The sequence below is a fragment of the Schistocerca americana genome, chromosome 8, assembly GCF_021461395.2.
Source record: "Schistocerca americana isolate TAMUIC-IGC-003095 chromosome 8, iqSchAmer2.1, whole genome shotgun sequence".
Lineage (NCBI taxonomy): Eukaryota > Metazoa > Arthropoda > Insecta > Orthoptera > Acrididae > Schistocerca > Schistocerca americana.
The window spans coordinates 104945204-104957875 of record NC_060126.1 but is presented as its reverse complement, the minus strand read 5'-3'; the positions used below and the strand labels follow the sequence as shown (position 1 = coordinate 104957875).

Genomic DNA, 12672 nt, shown 5'->3' with positions numbered 1-12672 from the left:
ACAGCATGTAAATTAATTCTTGATTGTGTCATGGCCAATGAAGATTATGCAGTAGATGTCTGTACAAACATTTATCAAAGGAATTGTGTAAATCTGTTGCTTGGATAGATGTTAATATTTTGCTTAAGAACTATTGTAAAATGGAAAACGACAAGGTGCATAGGTCATTAAACAATAGCGAACTGAAAACTGTGGTGGAAGGGCATACTTTAAACAAGGAAAGTAAAAAGAAATGTACATAATTTTCATTAGTAGTTGTCCACTTTTGTTAACTTGACTAAGCAAGTTTTCGGTACTAACTACAGTACATGTAAGCTCTAACATATACATATTTATTCCTTCAGCTCTGATGTTACAAGACTTTCACTGTGTTAAATATAGAGAGAATATACTTTGTGTCCAGTATGTTACTGTAATGAGTATTACTTAGTGGAGCGTAGGATGGTGAGTGTGAAGTTATGTTTTAAGAGAAAGGACTGATAAGTGCATCTAGTCATAACTGTTTGTCATGTTCCTCCTATCACATATTCTCAATGTGTTTTAAAAACATATCTGGCATTTGTTATACCCATACCTGTGACACATGTCTCTGATGTAAGATATTATCATTTTAGATACGGTACTATGAAAATGTAAAATATTAGTGTGGGTGCAGGATGATGTGAGTGTGCAGTTAGGTGGTAAGAGAAGGGGGAGATAAGTGTCGTTAGCCATAATTGCTTCCCTTTCTTCCTATTTTTTTAATGTGTTTTGAAAATATTTGGTTTCTGATATCCGACAGGTCATTTAAGAGTTCTCTAATTTCTATTGTTCTTTGGGTGCTGCTTTCCTTAAGAATGATATGTGTGCTATTACTGACATTTTTTATCCAATTGATTTGACTCTTATCCTTGATGTGAAGTACTGTGGTTTCAGATAGTACGCAAATGTAAAATAGTGTGGGTGTGGGATGGAATGATTGAGTGCTTAGAGGAATGGCAGATAAGTGCATCTAGTCATAATTGCTTGACCTGCTCCCCCTGTTGTTTTCACTGTGGAATATTTGCTTTTGGATATCCACCAGGTTATTTGCGAGATGTCTATTTTATATTATTTTTATTTGAGTTTACTTTATGGATTGATGAGGTGTGTGCTTTTGCTGACACTTCATATTCCCATACCTTTGACTCTTGTACCTGATGTGAACAGTTTTGGTTAGTTACTTTCATGTTCCATGGGTCATTTTGCATGATAAACCATAATGATTTGGAATGAGTCATTTTAAATTCAGATAGTAAATTAATTTGTACAGTTGGCTACATGCTGAAGATTTTAAAGTGTATTTTACCACGCAAATGTGAAATGAGCTGTTCCACACTTGTGACCTAAGATTTTGTCTGCTTTTCGGCAAAATATTGTGCTGGTCATATGCACCACTTTTCATTTTGATATTTGAACTAGTAAATTCGTGGATTCATAATGTTTTAATATGTACTTTTCCTTAGTTCTGGTGCCTTTTTTGTGCTACATTGAGTGTTTTCCGAATGTGTTACATACTGTGTGTACAAACCTTAATATTTAGATAGGTCTTTTCCTGCAATAGATCATATCTTATTAATTAAAAAATAAAGCTATTTCGTCCCTCCAACAATCTGCTTGTAGTTTTCCACTGAAAGCAGCAAACTCTTGTTTCACATTCAAGATGCAATGAAAGCAACTTTACAGGTCTCTAAGATGGCTCTTATTCATGTTACTTATTATCTGCACAGCATTCTTTGCCACATTGCCATTTTGTAGAGTTTGGTGAGAAGTATTCACATGTCTTTGACCTTGTGGTATGTTGATCCTTCTTTGAAAGTTAAGTGTGGTTGGACAAGGGTGTCATGTTTGTATTTCATTTACGTGTCATGAATTTGGATTGTCTTGTTTTTCTCCCTCTAATTCTTCCTCTTCCCTAATCTGATGAGACCGATGACCTCACTGTTTGGTCTCTTCCCCCAGACAACCCAACCCCTTACATAGCAAATGAAAACAAGGTTACATTCATGAGGACTGCTACTTTGTAACTCTGTACAATATTTCCATAAGTGTAATGTAGAATGAATGCTTTCACTGTTAGAGTAATGCTGGGCTGCTTCATGGAATTCATAGATACTTCAGTATGTTTTGGTTGTGCTCATAGGTTTAGTGAGGATTATCAGTAATCTTTTTTCCACTTTTATTGTTTACAATTTACTTCCAACCATGTATTTGAAATATGTTATGGATTTATATTATTATTTATTGAACATCGTTTAGATGTATAAGCTGTAGATTCTACAATTTTGTTCGTGTCAATGATACAAGAATAAAACTGTATGAGCGTAAAGAAAAACTTTGGTACAATTGAAGGGGTCGCTGGAAGCAAATGCTAGCCATCAATTAAGGATTACTGATAACTTTACCTGTTGTTTTCCAATACACAACGTTCTGGGAGATAGTAGTTTCATATGTACCGTCAGAATGCACTGCCTATTCTGCTTATGTCCTTGTTTTTAAAATTAACGAATTAGATAACGTACAATAACTCAAAATATGATGTTGTTCATTAGCAATTTCTTACACTGTCTGCTTCAGTGTCGTATGTTAATTTACACTTGACATATCTTAGCATAAAAAGAAAGTACCTTAAGTCTCAGTAATGTCATTTCTTACAGCTCGACAGCCTTTAGTGCCTGGAAGTGCCAAAGTTGTGTTAAGCACAAAAAATTTCATGATTCTATATCTGTTACAGCTGAAAACAGTAAATGCTTCCGGTTTTTTTACCCGAGATAACAAATCAACTCGCAATAATTTCTTTTATAGTCAAGCTCGATCGTCTTAACGTATTTTACTCTCTTATATTCATCCATTTCTAAAACGGTGTTAGCGCAACGATTTGGCGAAAGGCAGGGTTGACGCTAAGTGCCTCGCCTGGATTGCGTGACGTCATAGTTTAGCTGTGAGGCCCTGTCGTTTAGGTGGCGTTGACAGAAGAGTAACGAACCTGTGCACACAGCAGCTTTGCAGCCTGTGTGCATGCACGTGCCATCTGCATGGCTGTGCAAACCACGCAGGAGACTGTCACTCGGCAAATTCCGCCACACTGTAGAGACTGTACACTACTGGCCATTAAAATTGCTACACCACGAAGATGACGTGCTACAGACGCGAAATTTAACCGACAGGAAGAAGATGCTGTGATATGCAAACGATTAGCTTTTCAGAGCATTCACACAAGGTTGGCGTCGGTGGCGACACCTACAATGTGCTCACATGAGGAAAGTTTCCAACCGATTTCTCATACACTAACAGCAGTTGACCGGCGTTGCCTGGTGAAACGTTGTTGTGATCACTCGTGTAAGGAGAGGAAATGCGTACCATCACGTTTCCGACTTTGATAAAGGTCGGATTGTAGCCTATCGCGGTTGCGGTTTATCGTATCGCGACATTGCTGCTCGCGTTGGTCGAGATCCAATGACTGTTAGCAGTGTATGGAATCGGTGGGTTCAGGAGGGTAATACGGAACGCCGTGCTGGATCCCAAAGGCCTCGTATCACTAGCAGTCCATATGACAGGCATCTTATCCGCATGGCTGTAACGGATCGTGCAGCCACATCTCGATCCCTGAGTCAACAGATGGGGACGTTTGCAAGACAACAACCATCTGCACGAACAGTTCGACGACGTTTGCAGCAGCATGGACTATCAGCTCGGAGACCATGGCCGCGCTTACCCTTGACGCTGCATCACAGAGCACCTGCGATGGTGTATTCAACGACGAACCTGGGTGCACAAATGGCAACATGTCATTTTTGCGGATGAATCCAGGTTCTGTTTACGGCATCATGATGGTCGCATCCGTGTTTGGCGACATCGCGGTGAGGGCACATTGGAAGCGTGTATTCGTCATCGCCATCAGCCAGCGTGATGGTATGGGGTGCTATTGGTTACACCTCTCTGTCACCTCTTGTTCGCATTGACGACACTTTGATCAGTGGACGCTACATTTCAGATGTGTTACGACCCGTGGCTCTACCCTTCATTCGATCCCTGCTAAACCCTAAATTTCAGCAGGATAATGCACGACCGCATGTTGCAGGTCCTGTTAGGGCCGTTCTGGATACAGAAAATGTTCGACTGCTGCCCTGGCCAACACATTCTCCAGATCTCTCACCAATTGAAAACGTCTGGTCAATGGTGGCCGAGCAACTGGCTCGTCACAGTACGCCAGTCACTACTCTTGATGAACTGTGGTATCGTGTTGAAGGTGCATGGGCAGCTGTACCTGTACACGCCATCCAAGCTCTGTTTGACTCAATGCCCAAGCGTACGAAGGCCGTTATTACGGCGAGAGGTGGTTGTTCTGGGTACTGATTTCTCAGGATCTATGCACCCAAATTGCGTGAAAATGTAATTACATGTCAGTTCTAGTATAATATATTTGTCCAATGAATACCCGTTTATCATCTGCATTTCTTCTTGGTGTAGCAATTTTAATGGCCAGTGGTGTCTTCTCTCGGACACCACAAGCGAGTGGACCCCACGCGGATTGGGCAGTCGCTTGCATTGCTCTAATCCTTGTTGACATTTTCAGTGTGTGTGGGGACCGGAAGCTGACACTTGTGTGTGTGGTCGGCAGGTAGCACGGCGCTGCACTTCACGGCGGCGCCCTCGTGGACGATCCGGAACCGCGAGCGCCACCTGCGCTGCATCCGCCTGCTGGTGCGCGAGCCGCGCTTCGAGGTGAACCGACCTGACGGCCTGGGCCAGACGGCCATCGCCACCGCCGTCCAGCTGCACTACGACGACCGCATCAAGGTGGGCACTCCACTCCCACCCACACACCCCCACACTCCGCTTTCTCTCCCCAGAAACCGCGGCAGCCAAGTCCGTCACCCGAACTACTAGCTCTAGTGTGTGAGAGTACTCCTGTAGACCGACTTTCCTATAGAAACAGGTATACGTTTGGGGCACTGAAAAAGTATCCATGCTTCTTGGTATTGACTACTTTCATCTTCATAGCGATAATTTGCGGATCGATGCTTTCGTATCGAATGACCCTAGTAACCACTTATTACGTTTCAATTATTTACCCAAAATTTTCACCACACACCTCGCGAGAAGAATACAGCAGATGTCATAACCATAGCTGCCAGGAACTTTGTTCACTGGAAAATGAGTCGAACACTTATCTCGGCTTATCCATAGATATTCGACTGTTTCTGAGAAAGTGACCACGACCGTCAAAGTTTTCGATGTACACTCCTGGAAATGGAAAAAAGAACACATTGACACCGGTGTGTCAGACCCACCATACTTGCTCCGGACACTACGAGAGGGCTGTACAAGCAATGATCACACGCACGGCACAGCGGACACACCAGGAACCGCGGTGTTGGCCGTCGAATGGCGCTAGCTGCGCAGCATTTGTGCACCGCCGCCTTCAGTGTCAGCCAGTTTGCCGTGGCATACGGAGCTCCATCGCAGTCTTTAACACTGGTAGCATGCCGCGACAGCGTGGACGTGAACCGTATGTGCAGTTGACGGACTTTGAGCGAGGGCGTATAGTGGGCATGCGGGAGGCCGGGTGGACGTACCGCCGAATTGCTCAACACGTGGGGCGTGAGGTCTCCACAGTACATCGATGTTGTCGCCAGTGGTCGGCGGAAGGTGCACGTGCCCGTAGCGACGCACGGATGCACGCCAAGACCGTAGGATCCTATGCAGTGCCGTAGGGGACTGCACCGCCACTTCCCAGCAAATTAGGGACACTGTTGCTCCTGGGGTATTGGCGAGGACCATTCGCAACCGTCTCCATGAAGCTGGGCTACGGTCCCGCACACCGTTAGGCCGTCTTCCGCTCACGCCCCAACATCGTGCAGCCCGCCTCCAGTGGTGTCGCGACAGGCGTGAATGGAGGGACGAATGGAGACGTGTCGTCTTCAGCGATGAGAGTCGCTTCTGCCTTGGTGCCAATGATGGTCGTATGCGTGTTTGGCGCCGTGCTGGTGAGCGCCACAATCAGGACTGCATACGACCGAGGCACACAGGGCCAACACCCGGCATCATGGTGTGGGGAGCGATCTCCTACACTGGCCGTACACCACTGGTGATCGTCGAGGGGACACTGTATAGTGCACGGTACATCGAAACCGTCATCGAACCCATCGTTCTACCATTCCTAGACCAGCAAGGGAACTTGCTGTTCCAACAGGACAATGCACGTCCGCGTGTATCCCGTGCCACCCAACGTGCTCTAGAAGGTGTAAGTCAACTACCCTGGCCAGCAAGATCTCCGGATCTGTCCCCCATTGAGCATGTTTGGGACTGGATGAAGCGTCGTCTCACGCGGTCTGCACGTCCAGCACGAACGCTGGTCCAACTGAGGCGCCAGGTGGAAATGGCATGGCAAGCCGTTCCACAGGACTACATCCAGCATCTCTACGATCGTCTCCATGGGAGAATAGCAGCCTGCATTGTTGTGAAAGGTGGATATACACTGTACTAGTGCCGACATTGTGCATGCTCTGTTGCCTGTGTCTATGTGCCTGTGGTTCTGTCAGTGTGATCATGTGATGTATCTGACCCCAGGAATGTGTCAATAAAGTTTCCCCTTCCTGGGACAATGAATTCATGGTGTTCTTATTTCAATTTCCAGGAGTGTAATTTAGACACTCTTTGGCGCCCAGCAAGCTCAGTCCAAAGGGTAGCATACTGGATAGTGTCACGGGTTTACAGTTTTGTGTACTCTGTTAGAAACACAATTATTGCTTTTTATTTCATTTTCTCCATTTATCTTCCCATGTCCATAGAAGGTCACTTAGTACACGAATGTTTCTCCTCATTTTATGGAATACAAGGTCATTATATTAATTGTAAAATTACATCTGAGCCATACATTTGTTATATATGTATACATGGTATTCTCAGTGGTTACTGCACTGGCGTAACCTGTCGCTGGCCTACCGGTCACCAGCAAAGATGCAGCGCAAAGAGCTATAGTAGGCGCTGGATCAAGCGAGCCTCCCCATCATGACAGAGACCAGAGAGACGCTGGTAAGCAACACTCCGCCAAAGCCCTCTTGGAAGCATGTATTTACACCGCCGCCACTGACCAGAACGCCCCCCCCCCCCCCTCCCTCCTCCGCCGTCTTGATCCCACCCCTCTCCAACCCCTGGCTGCTGCCTCTCCTTCACCGTTGTGCCACCGCTACCCTCCACCTCTATGCCCTACATGTCCTTTCCCAAGGTGGCTTCCATGAACGCCCACTCCCAGATGATGCCCTCTCTCCCTCCATTTATCCCTCCTATCAACTCTGATCCTCACCTCCCCCTCCCTCCCTCTGTCCCTTTTACCAGGCTCCCTCTCCCCCCCTTCCATCCTGTTTTCTTTTCACTGCCTACCCTCTCTTTGACTTCTTCTTCTCCCCTGCATCCGTATGTTCCCCTCCACTGACTTCCCCACTCCTTCTCGCATCCGTCCTGCCCCCCTGTTTTCTGTGTCCTCTCCCTCCATCGGCTCCCCTTTTTTTGCTTTTCCTCTCCTTCCTCCCTTTCTTACACCCTCATCTGTCCGGGTCCTCCTTCCCCATATGCATTTGTATTCTATAGAGCAGTTTTCCGGGAGTGTTCAGTGTTGTGTTTCCCCCTTTTTAACTGCTGCGAACAGAAATCAGACTGTTGCCGTGTTTTTTAATTGTGCCTGCCTAATTACTATGTGTTTTCATCAGCTTCACCCACCCTTTGTTTTTTATATTTTCTTCGCAACTTTTCACCATGTTCGTTTTTAAGCAGTCACCGTTTTATCACCTTTTTTATTGCTATATCTCCTAATTATGTTTTTTACCTTTTTTGTCGGCTGCAGAGAGGTGTATTACGCTGCTGCCGGCCCGCCCCCCCCTGGGGGTGGGGGGTGGGGAAATCGAATAAATTCAATAAAGAAAAAAAAAAAAAAGAAAAGAACCGGAAGGCCTCAGTCGTTGTCGCACTAACTCACACGCCAGTTTGGCGTCTGTCAGTACATTCACCCAGCAGGCCTAACAGTGAGACAGTTTGGATTAGCGAGATTTCCGATAGTGTCTGCAAGAGAACTGTTGATAATGTGCTTGAACCATGAATATGGAATCTATTCCAGTTAAGTAGCAGCTTCCTGTAAATAAAGACCCATGTAAATCTTCGAGAGCACTTGTGTTGTAGAAAGACGATACCGGCCACTCATAATAACATCCTCTCACTTGCCTCCTTGTTACAAGACTCTACGATTACAACCTTTTTACATTTTCATATTCTTATTTTCATTCTTATATCAATCCTTAATTCTTATATTTTATTCTTAAGCTCATTCTTCAGGACGATATGTTTCATTCCGTTGCGTGATGCCTTTCGTAGAGACATTCGAATCAGAAACTGCGAGAAACACGAGCAATGCGCGAAAGCAGATTTGTCACAGTGAAATTTCTTCGTATGAATGTCACAGGGGAAAGAAACACCGTTTTCCTTGCTGAAGATTTCACACACTGGCAATAATTTCGCGACAACCGACACGTTTCCGAAAACTGGCGCTTTCAATTGATCACGAATCAGAATTTCACCAAAAAAATTTCAAATAATTTTTTCACTCATTTACTGCTTTTTTAAAACTTTATTCACCAGACATACAATTAGTATACGAATAAGGACAACGTTATTTCAGTATATATTGGAAAACGTTCGTGTAATGATCTTCTACATACATGGATAGGTAAATGAGAAACAAAAATAAAAACAATGATGAAGTTTCGAACACGAGACTCAAAATTGCGAAGCGCTTCGATTAGACTTAACTCCTAAAAGGCACATTCTGTACCTCTAAAGCGTTGACCGTCGTTTTCCATGAGACGGTCGAGTATCTGCGGATAAGCCAAGACACGTGGTCGCTAATTTTGGCTCCTCTAGCATTGAGTGAAGTTTCTAGGAAACCCGGTTATGGCACTTGCCGTGTTCTCCTCGTCAGTTTAATCCTTTCATCTACTGAACACACGAACATTAAAAAGCCCAATGACTGAACGAATGATGTACATCCCAGTGACAGAGGAAGTGTACAAAGCCAACGGCCTTCCCATGTGAGATGCAGCGGTTCTCGCCCGACTGCCGAAGTTAAGCAATGTCAGGCCTAGTTAGTACTTTGATGTATGACCAACTGTGAACGCCCGTTGCCTTCTGCTCGGGGACCCCAAATCGCCGAAGTGGCGTCCAGCTGAGAGACATGTACCAGGATGTTCACCAGTACGACATTCTTGTTCTTATTTGTGTACTAAGACATTTGCGACACTTCGTCAATCATACCAACGTTTTGTTCGCAATTTGTACACTTAGAATCTCGTTTTCACAATTCGACTTCTTCGTTCTTTTTTTACAGTTTAAGTGCAAGAGTAACTGAATTACCGCACGGGATGCAGCCTACCAAGATCGCGATATGGCAGCATCATGATAAATTCGATAATAATGAAATGAGGTACAAAATCTATTTCAAATACCTGAAGTCTTCGGGAAATGCTTCAAACATGAAAAAATATTGATCAAGGTAAAAGTATGTAGTTAGCAACATAACAAGATTGTGAATAGAGCGTTATATATTTTGTTGCTATAAATTCATGACGACACGGATCAAAAGGAACGTAAATAAAAGAAAGCAGCATTAAAAACTAAGATAAATGGGTATCAGCTCCACAGTCTCTGCTTAAAGAGAAGATCAACAAGTGGCACTCAGTAACAAAAAGTTGCTGCGAACTTTGCAAATATTTCAAAAAATGTTTAAATTTCCCTGAGCCCACCTATAGATTGCCATCAGAAATTCCCCTGTAACGTCATTCAGATTCAGAAGCACTATATGAATATAAAATTGCTAGAGAAATTAAATGCCAAAAAATAACGAAGCATCTGGTGAGAACGTAATTCTTTCAGAACTCTTCAAATCAGCTAGCCCAAAGACCTTAAAGGAAACTACATTGATCTTGCAAAGCATTAGGCGAACAACGAAAATTCCGGATTAGAGGAAAAGTGCATTCATATGTACACTCCATAAGAAGGGAGAAAGAACGCTTGTTAGTAATTATAGACAGATTTTGCCTCATCTTGCTCCGTACATAGTTCTATATCAACGTCTCCTGAACGGAGCACAAAAACAAATTGAAAGCAAAACTGATGAACATCATGCACGTTTCACACCAAACAGATCTTACCCAGAAAAAGTTTTAGGTCTGAAACTAATTCTCACACATCAAAATTTGTAATAAGACAGTAGTTTGCACCTTTGTATTTAAAAAAAACTTACGACGCAGTGGACCATAATATCTCATCCAGATTCTGAAAGAACAAGGCCTGGACCTCAAAACCACTGCAGTTATTGATCAAACACTAAATGATACAAAATTCAGGGGAGAATTCTTGCAACATTTTGAAATTTAAACAAGCATGAGAAAAGGCGATGAATTATTCCCATTACTTTTCTGCTGCTTCTGAGAAAAGGTAATTCAAGAACGACGAAACCTAAAATCAGAGAAAATTGACGAACAAGTCAAATGAGGATGAACAAATACTAGGGTAGACCGTTTAGTTTTTGCAGACAAACTAGCGATTCTACAGTACATCAGGACATTCAAATAGCACAAAAACAGGTCGGGATTCTTAAAGAAACAGCAGAAAAAGTAGGCCTCCAAATATCAATTGAAATCACAAGTACATATCTAGCAACAATCTGGTACTCAAAATTTTAAAGACTAAATTCTGAAAAATCTAGAGAGTTTGTCAGTTCAAATATTTCAGTGAAGCTATTCAGGAGACTTGTTGGCAAAAGGTTGGTCACGAAATTTGTGCCACAAACCTAGAACACACTTCAGTCTTACAACTAATATTTGTATAATGTATTTAAAAATACACAAAACTGAGACACTACAACTCAGCCATCATATAAGAATGTTTTTCAGGGCCTGAAACATTCATTTTAAACAAAAAGAGAAACAGTGAAGAAATCCAAAAGAATGAACGAAAATAAAACAGGAAAAAGTTTGGATTTAGTTCATACTCAAGGTGGAACGTAAGAGTAGATAAAGAAATTAAAAAGTATTTCAACACATATCCAGGTATGAAAAAAATCAGGCTATAATTCTATGAGTATATTGAAAGAATGGAAACAACCAAAATAACCAGACAAGTAATGGAATTCTACGAAAGTCGCAATAAAGCTAAAATTGAATCAGTAAAATGAGGTGCTGTGATAAGAGAAGACCCAATGAAAGTAATACATATCTTTGTGGAACTCTTGTATTTACAGTGTGAAGCCTAGCTCTACAGTCAGCCATATAATGTTAATACAAGGAAACGAAACTGTATGACACATAATTTATAATCCCTAGAATAATGAAGGACTTAATATTAAGACTTGTGGAACTTCATTGTGCATAGTGTGAACTGTTGCTCTGTGCCATCTGTGCAGTGTTATTATAAGATAAAGAACTGATTTAGTAAATCATTGACAAATAACTAGAATAATGAAGAACTTAATATGCAGTCCTGTGGACTTCTCTTTTTACAGTGTTAATGGCTTCTCTGCCGCCAGCTGCACAATGTTGCAAGCGTAAAGAAGAGGTACAGTACATGATTTATAAATATCTAGAGTAACAAAGGAGCTAATATAGGAGCATGTGGAACTCCATTACTTACAGTGCAAATCATTGCTCTGCTGACAGCCATTCAGTGTTGGCAGAAGGTAAAGAAGTGGTATAGTATATTATTTACAAATACCTCTTCAATCCTAAATTTTTCTTTCGATATTTTCCAGAAAACTAATAGATAAGCATGACAAAATGCGATGAAAATACCTTTATGATGATTGACTGAGGGAAACTGGAGGTCCAGGGTTCACTCACTTGACAACACACTAGGCTTTGCTTTGAATTTTCTCTCCCCTGTTTTCAATAAAAAAATTTTATTCAACGGTAGATATATTTTATTCGATACAGTGAACTGTATTTGCTAAGGTACGCAGAAAATAGGATTCTGATTGTTAATGTTTTTGAATTATATGGTTTCTAATACAGGTTTCTTTATGTCCTAACGCAACTTCACAAATGCAAGAAAATAATAATCGTACAATAATTTCTAGCAAGTAATAATTTGTTACTGCCAGTAAATAAATCTTTACAGAACGTTTTATGATTAACATAAAAAGAGTTATTTATCACATTTCCTCATTTGACACACATGTCTCTTATATTGGAATTGGAGCCACAGTCCTTGCATTTTGAAGCATTCCTTCCTTCAACAATTTTTCGCATTTGGTCAACAATGTAAACAATAACTTCTGAAATTGGTTGCAACACAGCACTTTTCCGCTTTTTATGCACATTTTCTACATCATCTACATCTTCACTGTCAGTGGAATTTACTGTACGAGGATGTCTTCTTGTGTGAGCTACTGGCACAACATCTTTACCAGCCAGTTTCATCAAGCTCAGCAGGAGAATCCTGAGTCAAAAACCAGAATTCGTCATCTTCCCAATCCGGTAATTCTGCATTACGTTTGTTAAGAAGAGCTTTTCATTGCTCATCAGCTAATATTTCACATATTGCTGTAGAGTGTAAAACTAACAGTTATTTCAGTATTCTATTATCCAAGACCAGACTGAAATTAGC

At 42.2% G+C, this 12672-nt stretch overlaps 1 protein-coding gene across 1 annotated transcript in view; it reads left to right on the top strand.

Annotated features, from left to right (window-relative positions):
* The window catches only part of LOC124545598 (transient receptor potential channel pyrexia-like), a 148966-nt gene that overhangs the window by 37858 nt on the left and 98436 nt on the right, over positions 1 to 12672 (top strand). The window contains exon 3 of the mRNA XM_047124546.1: positions 4640 to 4818. Within this exon, the coding sequence (XP_046980502.1) occupies positions 4640 to 4818 (179 nt within the window). The remainder of the gene's footprint in view (positions 1 to 4639; positions 4819 to 12672) is intronic.